General features: G+C 41.5%; 1 protein-coding gene across 35 annotated transcripts in view; it reads left to right on the forward strand.

Annotated features, from left to right (window-relative positions):
• Positions 1 to 18,838, forward strand: part of LOC117542190 (neurexin-1a) — a 301,076-nt gene that overhangs the window by 197,496 nt on the left and 84,742 nt on the right. For all 35 annotated transcript variants that reach the window (XM_034209679.1, XM_034209677.1, XM_034209680.1 and 32 more), the window contains one exon: positions 2,415 to 2,596. In XM_034209679.1, coding sequence (XP_034065570.1) covers positions 2,415 to 2,596 — 182 coding nt within the window. The remainder of the gene's footprint in view (positions 1 to 2,414; positions 2,597 to 18,838) is intronic.

The raw sequence follows: 18,838 nt of genomic DNA on the forward strand, positions 1-18,838 counted from the left end.
TATTTCCAGGACACTACTGTATCTAATGACAACAACAGATCCATATCGTGCCCAGTGTCCCAGTTGGGCACACAAATAGCAAATACGGAGCTAGTGCATAATTACTCCCACCGCTGGAGTTACACAGGCACGTGTTGGCTGATTTCATGCCACTGCAAGACTGAGTAGGTGTGCATTAGCCATGTTCCTCAATGTTTTTTAATCCCCAACAGTCCCTCAAGGAGTCTTTCACTAGTACATGCTTGTATGGATTTTAGACTGCTTCACCACGTATTGGCAACCTTATTATCTTCCCTCTCTGAATCTTCTCTGGAACCATTTATATAATCTACACGTCACAGTAGAGTAGAGTAGTTGGTTTGGTTGACCTTTGGTGACTTGACATCAGGGTCTTGATATTTATCCATTTAGCTTAAGGGAGCTACTAGCAAGACACCAGTCCACTGAAATGAGTAATCTTTATATTATACTGTGGGTTTTTTTGGAGGTCACCAACAGTAAATAAGCTGTCAGTGGGATAAAGTGGGTGTCAAATCGTATGAATAGACAGAAGGGGAAAAGGATGCTTAAGGGCCCAGTGAGTTCCAACACTGACATGGTTTAAAAGAGCTTAATTATAATAAGCTGGAGCATGGAGAAAATGTTTGTGGCTTGGGGGGGAAACTCGAAGACAGTGACAACAGTCCAGCGTGAGCTACATGAATTGGATATTGCTCTGTGAAGGGGCCAACATCAGATATGCATTAGTGGAACAAGGGAGGGTTTTTCAGCGGTAGCCGGCAGACTTCATGAAAAAGAAATGATGCCTGCCTCGCAAATATATTACGCATAATGTCTTTTCCTTTGTGGAAGTCATCAAGCTTCATAACGCTTATCCATTAGGCGAACAAGAATGCTTACACTGTTATTTCATTACGTCTTACAAATGCGTGTTATGCTTTATGAAAACAATAAATCTCGCCATAGATCTGTATGTCCCGACATCATTTGTTAATCACATTATCGTTAATTAATGATGCAATTCTTTTTAGCTAATGGTTGACAGTGTGTATTGATTCAAATGAGAGAGTGGAATTGGAAAGGGAACTTGATAGTAGAGTGACGCGCTTTAATCACTCCACTGTGAAGAAAAGCCAGAGGGGGGAAAACAACAGAAATATATAAATAAATCCAAAATATATCGATAGTTTTATTTTCTCGTGAACTGGTTTACAAGAAAATATTGAAATTACAGTCAGAATGATTTATAATCTATTGTTCAGTCTAAGGCTGTTTAACTCCCTTCCCTCTATGAATATTAACACACTCTGTCTTTCGCTCCCTCTTGGTTTCTCCTTCTCACTCACACACACATGTAAATGAATATCACACAAGCAGAGCTCTAATTTTTCATAAAGATAGCAGTTTTTATGCATTTATGCATTTATTTCACAATCACATACTCATTCATTCCCAGTTGCATACTGTACACATGTATACATACTTTCTCCCCCGATAATACGTGTCTATGTCCTGGCAGGAATGCATTAAAACACTTTCCTATCGACGGGTTATAATTGAGAAAAATAGACATTATTTGATTGACATAACTCCGACAGCTCTTTAAAGCTTTACGGTTCGCAGGCATCAATGCCTTAGACTGTGGCTTTATACATGAACAATTAGCCACCTTTTACCACTTCCTTCATTAGTCTAGACCGACTTATTTCTTACCATCAATTTGACTCGGTCACTGGCATAGTACCACAAGGCTCTTTCTCACTGAATAGCTACATAATTAGGACCAATCTTCCACCTACCAAGTCACTTTCAAACCTTTTATGCTGCTGTTAAGAAAATGAGCTAATGCAGCGAGACAGGAAGTAGCTGGTTTGGAGGTCACAAAGAGGACATAATTGGACCAGTCAGTCAATAATGCTGCGTCTGCCTTTGAGGCTGCTAATGAAGCGTGAGAGACAGGATGGTGCCCGTTTGGCCTGCCGGTTACCTGGGCATCGGGGACACCACTGCAAACCCTCCTGCACTCGCTTGTATCTCTTTCTTTGAGCGGTGAAGCAGGCAGTGGCAGTAAAACTGAGTAATTGTGCAGCATTATGAGGAAAACGGCACCAGTACCTGCCTCCCTCATTTCTGCTGAATTTTCCCGTCTCATGAATTGACATGAGTGTACTTAAACCCTCAGATGGGGCTGAGAGCTGTTCAAGAGTGATATGTTGCTCAGTGCTTAGCAAAGTCATTACTCAGCACAATGAAACACTTCAGACTGACGGTGCTCTGTACACATGGCATGGATGCCGGCTTTGCGGTGTAAATAATGCTTTTTTGTTGACAGTTAGTTCACGCCTGCTACTTGGTTGCAAAAGGGAATATACTATTAACCTCTAATATTTGTCCTCTCCTTTCATTTCCTCTAGCGGGAACAACGTACATATTTGGGCGAGATGGCGGACTGATCACCTACACGTGGCCGCCAAATGATCGTCCCAGCACAAGGGCAGACCGTCTGGCCATCGGCTTCAGCACACAGCTGAAGGATGCTGTCCTGGTGAGGGTGGACAGCTCCTCTGGTCTCGGAGACTTCCTCAAACTCCACATCGTAAGTCACAAATCTGTTTATTAGTTTCCTTTAAGAACAAAGTACCACATTACACTGTGCTTGCATCACATTAGGATAAAACCCCCAAAACACATTTCTCAATCAATGTCTTTCAATGAGTGGTGGGATCCTTCACTGTTGCCTGCCAATGTTTTGGATTCTTCACATTACTTCTCCACTGATTTAAAGTGGAAGGGATGCAGCTGGAAAATAATTATAACTTACTTACCAATTAGAATCTGACGACAGTTGGTGAGTTGTTAAATTGCAGTGACTCCAATCTTTTGAAACATACACAATTTATAGAGTACATTTTGAGTTTTTGTAGAATGAAACCATGATTTAATGACAAGACAACATCAGTATGTTTATGTTGAAAGCTTGCTCCCTTCCTCTGGTGTGTGAGTGTGTGTGACTGATGGAAATGGTGCAGTAATGCGGGTGGTTCCATACAGTGCATCTCCGACCTGGACATAATTTTTCTGGCTGCCACATGACCTTCCTCCCGCCAGCACCACTTACTGACAACAACACACATTAGCCCGGGAAGGGGGGTGCTGTGGGGTGCTGTGGGGACTGCGGTCCCCCCTGCAGGCCAGAGTCAAATAAGAGCAGTAGTAAGGGTAAGGCTGGATGTTTTCTGCACATCCATCAACAACATTTTTTATTTTTTTTAAAACTCGTCTTTACTCCCCTGACGTTTTTCCTGTAAATGCTTTTATTATTGTCTTGACATAAAACTCGAAATGCCCTTTTATGCACACTGTGTAGCAACTAACCCACAATGGACTTGTGGAGGTAAGGTGATTAAATGAAATTCCCTGTGTAGTACCCAAGTATTGAGAGGTGCTACATCTGAGACAGGTTGAACATGTCTGTTACATGACACATGAATAATAACATGTGGAATAAAACAACAATTGATTAGCTGTAACCGCAGCTGCAAAAATAATCAGGCAAGTGTTTTGATAATGGAGCCCCCCTACTGAAAATACGTTTGAACGCATGACAATACTAATTCTGGCCAGGAGCATACATGAACAATACATGCACACACAGAAAGAAAAACTTCAGATCAGCACACACATGAATTTGTCTTGAAGTTTTCATCAAACACACACCAATATTCACACATTCAGTTCACACACAGTGACATAAGAAGGCCTGTCCTGAAGACAAGCACCTTGATGTTGTTCTTATGAGACATCTGTACTTATTTTGACCAAGATTTGCTTTTTCGCATTGTTTTTCTTACCATTCCTCAGGGCCCACTGGTTTTTTTATCCCCTAGTTTTAATCCAAGAGTAACCGACCAAGTTAAAAGGATACAACCTTTTTCACACACTCCATTCATCAGCAAATGGCAACCAGAGATGCAACAAGATGTTCAAAAGAACATCAATTGGAATATGGGTGTAAAAGGACAGATGTACTGTATGAACGCTCCACTAAGACCCTTGTGTGTTCGGCAGATTTCTGGGCTCCTGTCCATCTGCACCAAACACCTGAACAGGGATAAAACAGTCGAGATTTCCTTTTTATGCACTATTTTTATGCGAGTGATGAAAAACGTCCTCTCCAACGATTTGCATAGGCAGAGCACCTTTTTCAAATTAAATGGCACAACAGGGCTTTGGCAGGTAGCTCATCCCAATGCAGTGCTGAATTAATATACATAATGTTCTCACTTGCTTGTACATCACTCACACTCGCTAACTTATTGCTGAACAATTTCCTACCTTTTGCATAAAATGTAAATACCATGAAGTTGATTCTCATTCAGGTCCTCATGACCAGACGTGAAGGAGGATTGGTAGACATTTGGTGCATGCTAGTGCATGACATACTTTGAAGTATCTAGCATGTTAACACCTTAAAAGCTATTGTCCATTAAAATATTTCTGTGTCTACACTGGAGCAAAAAGACGTTCGCTCTTGAAGACACAGGGCTGGACTTAGTGGAAACATTTCTAAAGGAGACGGTCTCTGATGTAAGCCAGCTTTTAAGTGAACTGTTGACGAGTGATGAATGTTAGAGGTAGAAAACAAACCTGCGCTGACAGGAGAGGTGAGAGAGGGAAAACAAGGCAGGAAGATCATGTAGCTTTCTGCAGATGCATGCGTATAGCTTTGTAGATGAAATGTGCAGTATACCGTTGACGTTATATAGAAATGTTGATAAGGCATATTCTTACAGCAGGGGCAGTGTGTTGTGAGAATCCCCTCTCCTCTCGCATCAGCAGTCACTTTCAATGCTCCTTCCTATTGATTTATTCCTGCACATTAATCTGGGGGTTTATGAAATGTTGCGTTCAAAAGCACAGCTATAATGGAAATGTGTTACAATATGTATGTTCTTTGCATCATAAAGTTGCAACAGTGATTTGCCAAATGATATCAATGAAATACCAAATAAACACATCTTATTAAAGGGTATTAAAATGAAACTGATGGACGATAAAACTGTCATTAAGTTTAAAGTGAGTTATAAAAGACGTCTTGTATTCCAACGAAGTATAACTGATTCATTGTCATAAGGGAGCTCTTCCTTAGCTTTGTGCTGCAGCCAAACGTTAGAATTGCAGCAAATTAAATGACAATATTATGAAATTGGAATACTTATGATAAAAACCCTCTCGATATGTGTTCCACGCCTCTGTCTTTTCCTCATTAATTACAGTGGAATGGACGTGTTTTACAGCACTCCATTAAACACAATGAGCTGTGTAAAATTGCCACTTTGATGCATTTCTTATGCAAGAATAGCAGCACTCAGCTAGTCACCTGCAAAAAATGTATCCGGTTGAACTTAACCCTTAGCGGCTCACACTGAAATTTGAAATAATAGAATGCCTTTGTGGCCCTTTTTCATAACATTGTATTGGAAGCCAGTTGTATTCACTTTGGGGACTGTTTCTTTTTTTCTAGAGTACAATAAGCAAAAGCATTTGCAAGTGTGACACGCTAAATGATTGACATTATTGAATATGTAAGCCACATTTGGAGTTGTTAGTTTATTCGGAGATGCACTCTTTCCAAACAATATATTATAAAGCTCATTCCCAATGGTATTCCCCTCATTCCTTCCATTTATCCTCAGCTGTGAGCAGAAATGTCTTAGGAGGAGTGTATCTTCAGCTGTATGAGATGGGATTAGACCAGATTTCAGTATTTACCCCCCCCCCCCTTTTTTCCATCCTCTACATCCCTCACCCGCCTAATCTCCTGCTCCCATTTCATGATGACAGGAAACCCAGCGGGGCTTGAAGGACGCCATCTCAGCTCAAGAGGGAATTTTCTGAGTAATATGTGGAGAACATGATTTAAATGCACCTCAAAGGAATTGCGATCCTTCCCCCGCCTCTCCTTTCTATCTCAGATAAAGACAATGACTGTGAAGTCAGTGAACCATCTAATGTACGACAATCACTTTCCTCAGGCTCATTAATGTAGCGCACATGGAAGGAAGAATAGATTCATAATAATGCCTCTGCCGTTTCTCCAATTATCATGATTCTTCACAATCCCTGTAATTGTTTCGAAGGTGAAGCGTAATCATGAGGTCACCTGGACAGGTATCCTGTGTGGGTATAAGACTTGTCTGTGGATGATAGCACACCTCCGCAAAGTATCAGTCACTTTTATATTAATAATTGTACTGTAGCTGCAAGTCAAATCCAGGGAAATATTTGCTGTGACATTATGTAAAACAGGGAATTATGGGTGTAATGATTCTCGGCGTTTGCAGCACCGTAATCCGTAGAAGAATAATTAGAGCAAAGTTTATAGGATGGGGGGGTAACTTCTTTGTTGAACATGGAAATACATTTGACTGTGCAACGTCTGTATAATTTTACCACCAATACTAAGGTGAAGGTGGATTTTTACTTTAATACTGTTTAGGTATTTTATTCCTCTACCAAGGAAGTATTATTTTCATGCAAAAACACGGGCGGCTGTCTGTTATTGGAAATCCATCCGTACCTATTTAGGAAGCCATTTACACAGTGAAATGGAGGCTTTGTAGTTATTTTCTTCCTTTTTGTTGTCAATGAGCAGCGGTGACAGTGAGTATCTGAGGCTCTCCTCAGTCTGAGGCAGGGCCCCGAGGGGCCCACTGAGCTTGTGTTGTGCTGGTACTCAATCTGTGTGGGGGTTGGAGACTATTCCAAGCACTTTCTTCTTTCCCTTCTTCTAATTGCATGCATCCCTTTAAAAAAAACAAGCAATGAAGGCACTCTGGCTATGACAGCGACACTGTGAAGTTAATATATTCCATAGAGCAGAGGGGATGGTGGAGAAATAATGACTTCTCTGGTGGAGGATTGCTCCCCTCGGTCCTCCTTTAGCTGACTACTAGAAAGGGGGTTTTCTTCTGATGGAAGACACCTTTAATTGCAGTTTCAACCCCTGCTCTCTAGCCTATTAATCGTGTAAAATGGCTTGAAAAAAATACTTCCGGGCCAACTGTCTTGGTATCTCCATTGTCAAGCAAGAAAATGTCACCTTTTATGTGTTTTTGCAGTTCACCTTACTCTTTGAGTTATGATTATGCACAGTCACATGCTTCATTAAGCGAGTACCGTGCCGTCTGCTTTGAGGCTACAGGTGAGGTTGTTACCTGGGAGAGGTGCCGCATGTCTCAGGAGAAAACCTGTGTCACGCTATCCCCCATACTCCTATTAAAACACCAGTCCAGGGAAAGGATCTCATTCTTATCCTCTACTCGTGTTAAGGTTTCAGACCCAGTAATTACCTCTCATGCTCGCTCTGCACGCAGACCTATAACCAACTGCATGCAATACCCCCAGGATTCAGTGCTTTACAGCCTCTCTGTGTTGCTTGCTTGGTGAAGGCACGTCAATCAGATATTAGCACACCTCTACAGCTACTGACAGATTCCATGTTATAGTGGAAATACACTGTGTGCATATATGTGACAAATGGAATATAAATTCAGGTACAGACGTACTAATGTTACTGTCTAGGTGAGTGCAGATAAGGTGTTCAAATCCATATTCAACTGATCATCTTTAAATAATTCTTATTTGTTAGGTGTTATAGTGCTTGAACAGTTGTCTCCTGACTTTATATGCTGTTGCTATGGTAACAAACTAAGTATAGGGGTGGGATGTTTAGTTTCATGATGCAATTTAAGCAGATTCTAAATTAAAGAGACCATGTTGTTTCAAATTAAAATTGCAATATCACATCACATTGAATCGGCTAGACATTCAATCCTGTTTGTTAGACCAATTGTTGGAGACTAGCGGGAGAAAATTAAACGCTATACCATGCAGAGTTCCTGGTTTTACCTATAATATGTAAGAGCTAAGCTGAAGTATCTTGGTATCAAAAGAATTGTCCAAACACATATTTGTTCCCCATGACATTATTCATCATTGGACTGTCTCGCTCTAACGGACAGAGGGTAGGCGTAAACACATCCATCTCACAACTGATTTGACTTTCCATGGTTTGTGCTGACACAAGTCACTCTTACTTTTGCAGTTTCCCCGGCTCACTGAGACAATAAGTTAAGACAGCCGGGAGCTGCCATCCTTCTCCACTTCTGTCAAAAGGTCTAAAAGCAACAGAGCATGTCATTTGAGAATCATCAGTGGAATACCATAGATGGAGAGGCAGTCAATTGTATTTTCTTTTATTGATGTTGTGTCTGAACACTTTTGTTTTCTAGTTGTATTCAGTCTTTTCTCTGTAAATGACTGGAACAAAGTTGTATTCCTCCTGTTTTCCCTACTTCTTTTGTGGATCAATAATCATTTGAAAGAATACTAGTTATCATAGCTGCATGCATATTTACAAAAGCACCACCACATTTAAAATTCACTACCAGATGCCATTTCCATTCCTCCCCACTTTTCCTGTAATTTCACTGAGTGTCAATGAAAGCAGAACTGCCGTTTGCTAGTCACTATGTTTGGCATTTTGCAGTGTAGTGTGTCACAAAGCTAGGCTAATGGCATCGTATTGCTGAGTTAATAGCTGACCATGATGAGGAGATAGCAGAGAAAGGGGGGGCTCCATTGACCTCATTTAGTCCCCCAGTGTAGAGTTACCCTCTCAAACATTAACAGGGTGGAGACGGGATAATCGTCCAAACCCTTTAACAGATCTTCTTGTTAACATATAGCACTTAAGCTGAAATTGTTTAGATGATGATGATCAGTAGTAATAGTATGGCACTGGTGAACATAGCATTGATTTTATGTCAGCAGTGACTGATTGTGGCAAAAAAGAAGAAGCTTATATTTAAGAGTGAATAGCCTTCTATCTCTTTTAGTCATAGACGGGGCCGCCGCTGTGCTCGGATGATGTACCTGACCTCAAAGAATCAAATCTCATCATCTCCATATTGAGAAGGGACAGCGCTAGAATCACCATTACTCATCTTTCAATTCCAATCATTTCTCAATTTGTTCAAGCTCTTTTGCCACTACAAAGCCAAGTGGGTCCATGAAGAGGGAGAGAGAGAGAGAGAGAGAGAGAGAGAGAGAGAGAGAGAGAGAGAGGAGAGAGAGAGAGAGAGAGAGAGAGAGAGAGAGAGAGAGAGAGAGAGAGAGAGAGAGAGAGAGAGAGAGAGAGAGAGAGAGAGAGAGAGAGAGAGAGAGATTTGAGAGGGCAGGACAATAATGTGTCTTCACTGTTATTAGTGTAACAAATCGCAGTGAGTACAGCTTGTCATTCTCAAAGCTGTACATCAAGACATTATGGCCCTGCTTCATACAGAGCAATATTGCCATAGCTAACATGGGGTAAATTTGATTTCATCGTCAATGTTACACTCTCGGGCATGTTCGCTTTCCTTCTGGGTTACAAGGTTAAGAGCATTGACATTCTATTTGTTATTGCAGCTCAAAGGATGGATTTAGTTTGAACCAGCTCAGCCTTCTCTCCATATTCTGGACTTGTTTCTGTAAATAACTAAGCCTTTTTATATTCCTTTTTTCCAGGATTCACATAACATCACACTTGCCAGTATAACATTTTTCTGTGTTCTTAAATGATTTCATATATTACAAATCAAATCTCAGTATGTCTCTGCTCATGTGGCAATGTATGCGAAAGAGAGAGTGGGTTTGTGTGCGTTTGGGACTGGAGTGTCACAGCATGGAGTCACTATAGTTGTTGACTTTTGACACAGCTGCCCCAGCCCTCAGGCTTGGATAAAAATAGTCTCACTCTCTCTCGCTTGCAGTGAGCAGAAGTACAGCGTCTCCCAGCTAATGCATATGGAGCACATTTTCTCTAGGATCACTCTGTTATATATTATAGATATTATCATTATTCTGTTCTCACTTAATCTCAATATGATATTATAATACACTTAAAGGGTTTTTTATCTACGTATATAGAGTTTCACCAAATGCATGCAATATTGAGAATACACATATACAAGTAAACATTCAAGTCTAACCAACATTGAAATGTGTTGTCATAAAGAATGAGTTAATAGTTTGTGTTTGTATTGATTTGTGCATTTTGAATGACATTATAATTACAAATGTCATTTATCAGCAGTGAAAGTGCACCCTAGTGTTCTCCTGGTATACTTGGGATTGGACTGGTCTACTCATATGCCATCACCCGATCTTGGCCCATGAAAGAGAGACCGCTAATATCTGCTGAATTCCACAGTCTAATTTTCCCTTCCCTAAAGAGCAAGCATCACCTCTCATCTGAAATATAGCAAAGTAGTGCAGTATCATTTGAGTTTCCACACAATAAGCTAAATAATTCAAATTTGAGATGGACATCAGAATAAAGTGCATTCTCTAAAAAAACAACATCCGTATGTTGCAGCTTTTGCATACAGGTTTGTCTGTCCTTGAACATTAACATATGAACATACGCTGTAGCCTGAGCCAAGTGTTGCCTGTTCGTGTTTACCAGGGTCGAGCAAAGAGCACAGTCAATTTGGACCAGGCCAAGTCTGAAATGACTTACACAATTACTTACACATATCCCCGCAAAGAAAAATCTTCCATGCTTCGTCTGAGCTAATTATTTCATAATTGTTGTTGGTGCCCTGTTGTTGATGGCTTCCAAAGTGCTTTGTGTGGGGCCGCATTAAATATTAAACAGACAGCTCGCCTTGTTCTGATCAACTTAATTACCTTTTTCACTGCTGCACTGCTCTCATCTCCAGCCCCTTGTGCTTTTCCATCCAAGCCTGTTTAAAATATACATATAGAAGCATGCTGTTTTTAATTATGTGCTGCTGTGGAAACATTTGGTTGCGTGCCACAGTGGGCGAATCGGTGTGCGCTGTTGGTGGTTTAGCTCAGTTAACTTTAGTCCCTGATTTATTTATTTTATTTTATTTCCTTGTATTTCATTGAAGGGAGTTTCTTACCTTATGTGTGTGCCAAGAACAAGACAATGATGGTTTATTGTTTACCTTAACCAAAAGAATAACACAGACTCATCAAACATAATAAAAACAATGTGCCACAGGAAGCTACAGATTGAGAGAGACCTTCCGTTTGGACGTAACGCACGAGTGAAACCAATCTTGACTGCGGGTTTGGTGAGATGGGGAACTATATCCGCTTTTAAAATGTCTCTTGGCTCCTGAGAGCAACCACATTGTCAGCAGAAACACTCACCCTCCTCTTGTCCCCTGTTTATGAATAATGGATTTAGTGACCCTCCCTATATCCTCCATAGATGCCAGTCAATATCACTAAGGTCCAATTGAGCAACAGAGATGTTATCTCATAGTTTACACGGAGCAGCATTTCGAAATTCAAGTAAAACATTGCAATACTCGTGTGTATTTTCCTCATTGTTATTGCTCTTAGGGCAGACTCTCTGGCGAATGTCTTGTCTCTCAGCTACAAGGGATAACATTGCTGCCAAGCACTATAACACAGCCCCCTGTCATAGCTTATTTCACAGCCTCATCAAAGGAATAGGCTGTGTGTGTATGTGTGCAAATGTGCATGAAAATATGTCTCAAGCCCTCTTCTATAATAATGAAGGCCAGCAGTGCTGCCTGTGCAAGAGCAAAGCGTCCATGATGTGTCAGCAGCCTACATGTGCAGTTCGCCTCTTACAGCGAGATCAAACAGACAGGCACATGTTGTTCCTTTGTCCGCTTCTATCCCTCAGGTAAGCACATGAGGTGAGAGGAGCACCCCTGGATCAGTGGCCTCATTCTGCTCACTTTGTCAGCCCTGCAGCGCACCAGATCTCAGTAGAGAAGTGAGATTTCAGAGGAAAAAGCTTGCGTTTGTTTACGTTGCAGTAAATGTTGCACTATAGAAGAGGTGTTAAACTTTACGGCTCATTCTGTGGGTCTTCTAAGTAGTTGCTGTGAGTGATGGTTTGCTTTGCTTTTCCCAGAAGGGCGAAGCAAACACCTTGACAACAGTAATTAAAAGAGCATGTGAGGCCTAATTCATTTTCTTCTAGTCTCCTCCCTTCACTTGGCCTAATAAATCAGTTATGCTTGAAGTATTTGCTTCTCCTTAACTCTTTAACTCACCAGTGCACTTTGTGAAATAGCCTCCTGTCTGACAAGGAGCTGCTATAAAAGACTTAGAAAATTGTTGTGGGAATTCAATGTCTCTGCTGCATCCCAACTGAGCTTAACACTCAAAGTCAAAGTTGTAATCTTCCCTCACCACTGAAGCATTATGTCTGATGAGGTATGAAGCCAAAACAGCTACAGTACTGTATCGTTTAGGGTTACCATACTGTAGGTATGTGGTTGCTGTATATTGTAATGTCTATTTTTGATTCTGGGAAAATTAATGATATGCCAAACAAGTCTTATCTCATTGTCCAAAGCCTCAAATATTGCTCAAATGTATTGACGTCAATACCCTGTCTTCCCTTTAATCCATGTAGTATTTTCAGGTGCAATTATAAACCAAAAAGCTGCTGTTATTTATATAAAAATGTAACTGCTGTTGAGTGCCAGTGTTGCCCACCACCCTTTCGTCAATAGCAACACAAATCGATGTCCAGCCAGCCAGTCCGCCAGTCTGTGTGTGTTTGTTTTTTAATCTATAAACATCCACTCCAGAAACTCACAAACCTGGGTCACCGTCGCCATTATTATGGTATTTCCGAGCTGGAAGTAATTGTATAATCATTACCACTTCATGAAATCTTAATAGGTGCTGTAGATTAGAGACAAAGTAATGGCATGAGCCAGGATCTTGTGACTCCATCGGTAGTAAAATAGATGGTGAAGAAAAGTTTTTGTGTCTGTTTGGAAAGAATCTGCAATGCTCCATTACATCGTTGAATGTCTACGTTTTATGATTTGGGCATCAGCCAACTCTTCACAAAACATTACATTTCATATGTTAATAATGACTACATTTTACAATTCATTTGACTCAAATGAAGTGAGCGTTAACATATGATCAAATGTATCAAAGGGGATGGGGTGACATTTGATCAAAGGTGGAACATGACAGAAATGTTCGATACATTTCAGCTCCTTTAGGGACTTCCTGGAGAGAGTAGATGGCGAGGTGGGAGGAGAGAAGCAGCAGTGAACTACTCACTCACAAGGCCTTATCAGCCTGTCGTATTATTTCAACACAAAGAACCTCAGACGGCTATCTCACGCCCATCTCTCCGATAAGGTCTGCTGCCACAAATAAAAATAAAAGACAAAAAGGAGGGTGTGATAGAGCAACATGAGCAGAGCGAGACTCCCTCAGCATGTTGGCCTTTTATTACCTGCCGCTGCAAGATGACTGATAACCGCCCAAAGACAATGAAGGAGGGACAGACGGAAGATAAGTTTGAGGAAAGAGGAAGGGTAAAGCTACGAAGATAAAGACTAAGGACTGTGTAAAGACCCAAACATTTCATTAAAGGAAAGCCTGATGTTTGCACAGGGGGATGAGAAGGATACGATAAAATGAAAGAGGTGGTAGGATTAGGTCTGGAAAAGGCCACGCGCATGTGCGTGCGTTCCTATTCTTCCTCCTCCCACTGCTTTTGTGTTGCCTGTGTGTTAGGAAAACAACTGGCACATTATCAGGTACAGCCTCGGAACCTCTGTGACCATGTGTTGCTACTTATATGGCCCTCGGACAACAAGATAAACACCAGTGTGTGTGTGTGTGTGTGTGTGTGTGTGTGTGTGTGTGTGTGTGTGTGTGTGTGTGTGTGTGTATGTGTGTGTGTGTGTGTGTGTGTGTGTGTGTGTGTGTGTGTGTGTGTGTGTGTGTGTGTGTGTGTGTGTGTGTGTCTGTGTGTGTACTCCTCCAAGTGCTCCTCCTTTTTTTTCATTGCCCTTTATTCCAATGGGTTACATTACAGTCAACAACAAAACCGATAAAAAGATTGAAATAGAAGTGTTCAGGAAATGCTTGTTATAGCTGCTTCCTCTTCCCTCCCTCTGCTCTGTGCTCCACTAGGAGGAGTTGCAGGCTTGCGCGGACACAGACGTCCAGGCAGACATAATGTGCAACATGTATCATCATGGCAGAAGTGCTTGCTTCCCTGGCGTGATTGTCCTCTCCGTTATAAACCACAACTCTGGAAGATTGCTGAGTCAGGAGAGGTTTAGTTCTTATTAGTACTCCAGCATATGGCAAGAGTTTCGTTGGCCAAATGTAATGGCATGTTGTTGGCCCATTTGTGTCACATTGTGGACGAAAACAATATAGACTTTACTACACTTCACCATTACACTAATGGCTACCTGTTTAAGTTTCAGATGTTCAAAGACTTCTATTATAGAACAGACTGTCGGTAAAGCCTGCCAGGTCCTTAAGGCTTTGCAGGAAGCCATTTCAGTCCCCATGAAATCTTGATTTATCTTTGGTGGTCCTGTTGAAGACGGTGAGCAGCCGCACTTGTGCTGCTTGCCAGAGCTGAGCACCATGAATTTTCCATCGACAACTAGAAATCAGAGTTATAGTTGGCTGGGAAGGACAGATCCTATGGCTGGGTGTACATGCGGGTGTAGTCTGAGCGCTCTTGTATGTGTGGCAGAGAGTGTGAATTGCTCGATAAACTCATCACAGGCTCATAAAGACAGCTGACATTTACAGCAAAGCGCAAAGGTCAAGGAGTTGAGCCTGATGAGATCATGATTGAGGAAAGGCTGTGTTAGCCCAGCCACCTCAAGTAATGCATAGAAGAGTGGAAGAGGAAACCAACAAATGGAAGAAATGAAAACAACAGAAAAGATGTGGGAGGTGCAAGTCGTCAGAGTAATAAGTACATTTGAGTTTGACACATGTCCGGGGTTAACATTGGCCTCGTATGAATGAAATGCCTCACGTGCAGTACAGACAGAATACAGATCTTTAGTGATCACTTAGACTGATGATTTATGATGCATCCAAACTGTAGCTGATCGGGCCAATGCGGACAGACATTCTGATAATGTAGATCTAATTAGAACTCCCAGAGTGGGACCGGAGCGTATGTCTCAGCCGACCCACACACACCGGGCACAACCACATCCTCATTAGCTCCAACAATGTCACCGGGCCTGGTCGACACACAGCCCTAAAACAAGGTAGAGAGCAAAAAGTGCCCTCGCTCTGTGTGTCCTGTTGCTTTGAAGCTACCCTGATTTCTTGAAAAAGGGCCTGATTGCTAACGTGAGCTGAGACAACATTAATGAAGACAGTAACGTGCAGGGGAGGGAGCTACTAGGCTTCAGTCTTTGAAAGATCCCCGGTTCTGTGTGTGGGGACTGAAATGTTGCCAGATTAGCATCTGAACCTTATGGGTCCCTCATACCTTTTGATGAAATACTGAAACTGTTGAAGAAGAGCTAACAGGCACACTCCCTATGGTCAAGTCCTGTCTTTTTTCTGCATCTCAGTTGTGTGACTTTCTCAGATCTTTGATTATTTTCTTTTTTTTTGCTAGTGAAAGAATGAGAAGGAGAGTAAAAGAGGGCGATAGAGATACTGCGAGAGTCTATGTGCCTGCTCCTGTGTGTGTTCTGGATGAGCAACCATCTGATGAACTGTCTTTCCACGACCGAGCAAGTGTACGCCACAGCCAATGAGATCCTGTTGTTGTTGTGTTGGTTAACAATGCTCTCCCCCAGCACCACAACTCACAGAGCAGCAGTAAGAGGTTGGCAGACTCTAATGGAAACGTCATCTCCCAGATAAAAGATGGCCCGGCATTGATGAGAGGGGGAGTTATGTGAGGTGTATAATAAAAGAACCATTTCCAATCGGTTCCGAAGCCAATTTAAGAGCGCTGAATGAAGACAGACGCTGTCATAGACAAACTGAAAAGCCGACAGTCATTCATAGCACTTCCTCTGTTTGTCAAGCAGAGGGACCGTTCAATACAGTGCTCCATACTCCTGCCTTGAGCATGACGGGCAATAACTAAACACAACAGCTTTATATGGGGATCAAAAGTGTAGTGTGCACTCTCACTGTTGTTGCTCTAAGTTTTTAGTAAAACTCTGCTGTGATGCTACGGATATGTTTTCTCACCGATGTCATGCTTATTGAAAATGGTGCACACTTTCATGTTTTTTCTTTCTAACCTACAGTAGTACCAACTATTGCTGAATATAACAATAATTTATGGAAGAAGTGAGCAGTGCTCAGAATTATAAATGTTTTCCTGTAACCTCAGAATCAGTCCCATCTCTGTGTCCCAAACTGTGCACAGCATATTCATTATGATAGAAGAAGAAGAATTTTGGACCCTTCAACCTGAACCAAAATCAAATATGTTGACCACCAAAAACCAAATAAAAGATGATAAACAGCTCTCTTTTAGGAACTCCTACATGTGGTTTTATTGTAATTGCTCAGCTAAAATAAGGGTGTTTTGTGTAATCATTTGGTGGGTTATCACACCCTGAAGCATCACCGGCAGTATCTCAAAAAGCATACCTGGTAGCTGTTCTAGCCTTAGCCTTACTGACCGAATGTAGACTGTGGCAATAAGAATGCCATTTGCCACGTATACCCGGTTGCACTCCTCTACTGCAATATATTATGCAAGGGTATTGTTGCTGTATCCTGTGCTTAGCACTGTGAATGGTCTAAAGAAATACAAACCCGGTTTCACCCCTATACCATAATGATAACATGTGAAGCCAGACTTTTCTCCAGCTCTGACAAAGAGCTGTAGAGATAAGTCTGTCTATGCAGGACTAGTCCAACCCTTTCATCTCAACCTATCCCATTCCTCCTTTTGTCCCCATCAGACCACAGGGAGCCAGAGGAGAAGACGTGATTTCAAGTCAACGTATTATCTGTCACATCTCCCCGGCATAATACTTGTTGACATCCAACACAAGCTAGATCAATTATTATGGTAATGCAAGCTGTATTAACAAGTATAATGCCTATTTTCCATGTGCCCACTATAATCATATGTATTAATAATGCAAGCACAACCGAAGAGGGAATGATCTGTGTAATATGTAAGCTTGTTTTCGAAGCAGTTAATTCTCACATTCTGCTGTGCGTATTGCTAGTCTTCGCTCAGATTCACTTTATTATGTTCTTGACGATGCTTTATTTTGTATTCATTTTCATATATATTACCTCAGGCAGTTGTATAAATGGTATTCCCCCCAGTGTGCAATATAGACAGGAAGCCCTTTGGAACATGCCTTCTTTAAAGGTTGTGAATTTAGTTTAGATGTTTTTCGCTAAAATAGATGAATAGTAAATCAGCTGTATTAGGTATTATGTTGCTTAATTTTTGTGAAAAAATAAAAGTCATATGAGGTTTTGCTTCACTCAAGTAAATCCAAAGATTTACCACTCATGTCCATTGTGTTAGAACAAACTGCTCTCAGGTGGTGGCTCAATCTCCCAGCAAATTGTTGAATTGTCAGTCTTAGCATGCACTGTCATTGTTTCAATTTGCCTCCCGTCTGAATTCTCCCAACTTCTCAAAGATGACAGTCCATGGCAGATATGTCCATTTTCCAAACAGAAATGCCTAACTTCCCTTTTATCACATATGTTGATCTTTATTTCACATATTTATGAAATCCATTTGATAGTTATTATCGTCATGCCGAACAGAATGAGGAGTTTGTCAAAAAGAGACAAGCAAGCAGGAGGGCAGGAGACGGTGCTGCAGTGAGGCAGCCATCTTACAGAGGAGCCTCATCATTTCAAAGGCTAAAATGTGTAAGAGTCACAACAAAGACGAAACTATCCATTTCCATCAGCTTTCCCCGTTGCTTGTCTTCTTTTCACTTTCTTTTCTGGAACATACTGTAGGGTGTATTACAGTGACTGAATTGCAACTTATTCTGTCGCTTTCCTTCTCCGCTGCTGCGTCTACAGTATCTGTCTTTATCTCTCTTTGGAACTATTAGAAGATTAATCAGGCTGTCTTGGCTCTTCTTAGACACACTCTGCTGATGGTGCTTTCCACCATAGAGGCTGGTGGGTGGCAGCCATTAGCACATGGTAGTACTTTGATCTTCTCTGTGGATTTACAAAATGGCACTTCTTGCTCCTTGTTGAAGGGTAAAGGAGTAGAAATGTGAGAGAGGAAGCTGTTTGGTAATTCCTCTTTTACATCTGTTAAATATGACGCCAGAGCTTTCTCTTTTTTGTAAGAAATGTTTTGGGGAAGCAACTCAGTTTGTCTGTACATTCCAACATTAGTCAAGGTGTGTTCTTCATCTCTTCATTAATCTTTAAGTAGCTTCCTCAGTCTGGCACAGACCAAAACACTGACTCCTACATGCCCTCCACATTGTCTGTGTAATGATTACAAAGCAATGTATCCCCTGTTACTGCCTCCCAACCACACACACCTTGCTCTGTCAACTCTGCTTAATTAGCAGCACATAACGACCTGTAGTGAATTATTGTTTTTAATTAAACAATTTTACCGCCTCTACAAATAAGATCTGTGTTTATGGGCTGGATGAGGGGCAGTCAGCAAGGAATCAGTTAACGTCAATTTTCCGCTCCAAGCTGAAGAGAGGGGGAATCAACGTGCCGCTGCTGAAAAGAGAAAATTAAATCCAATTTCCATTACCGTGATAACGTGATTACATCAAATCACCAAGTGCCCTATAGCTAAGTATGGAAATGCACATGCATGTGCAGACCTTGAGAACCCTGTGCCAGCGAAGCATGCCTCGCACACACTTGGGTCTTTCCCCCTCTCTCATCTGTACACACTATCAGCTACATGCCCAAATACACAGAGAGATATAAAGTGTCTATTGAGCCATCACACAGATTAATGTTTGGAAGAGTGGGTTGGAATTTGCTCTCCCCA

Source organism: Gymnodraco acuticeps, unplaced genomic scaffold, assembly GCF_902827175.1.
Source record: "Gymnodraco acuticeps unplaced genomic scaffold, fGymAcu1.1, whole genome shotgun sequence".
In the NCBI taxonomy this organism is placed as follows: domain Eukaryota; kingdom Metazoa; phylum Chordata; class Actinopteri; order Perciformes; family Bathydraconidae; genus Gymnodraco; species Gymnodraco acuticeps.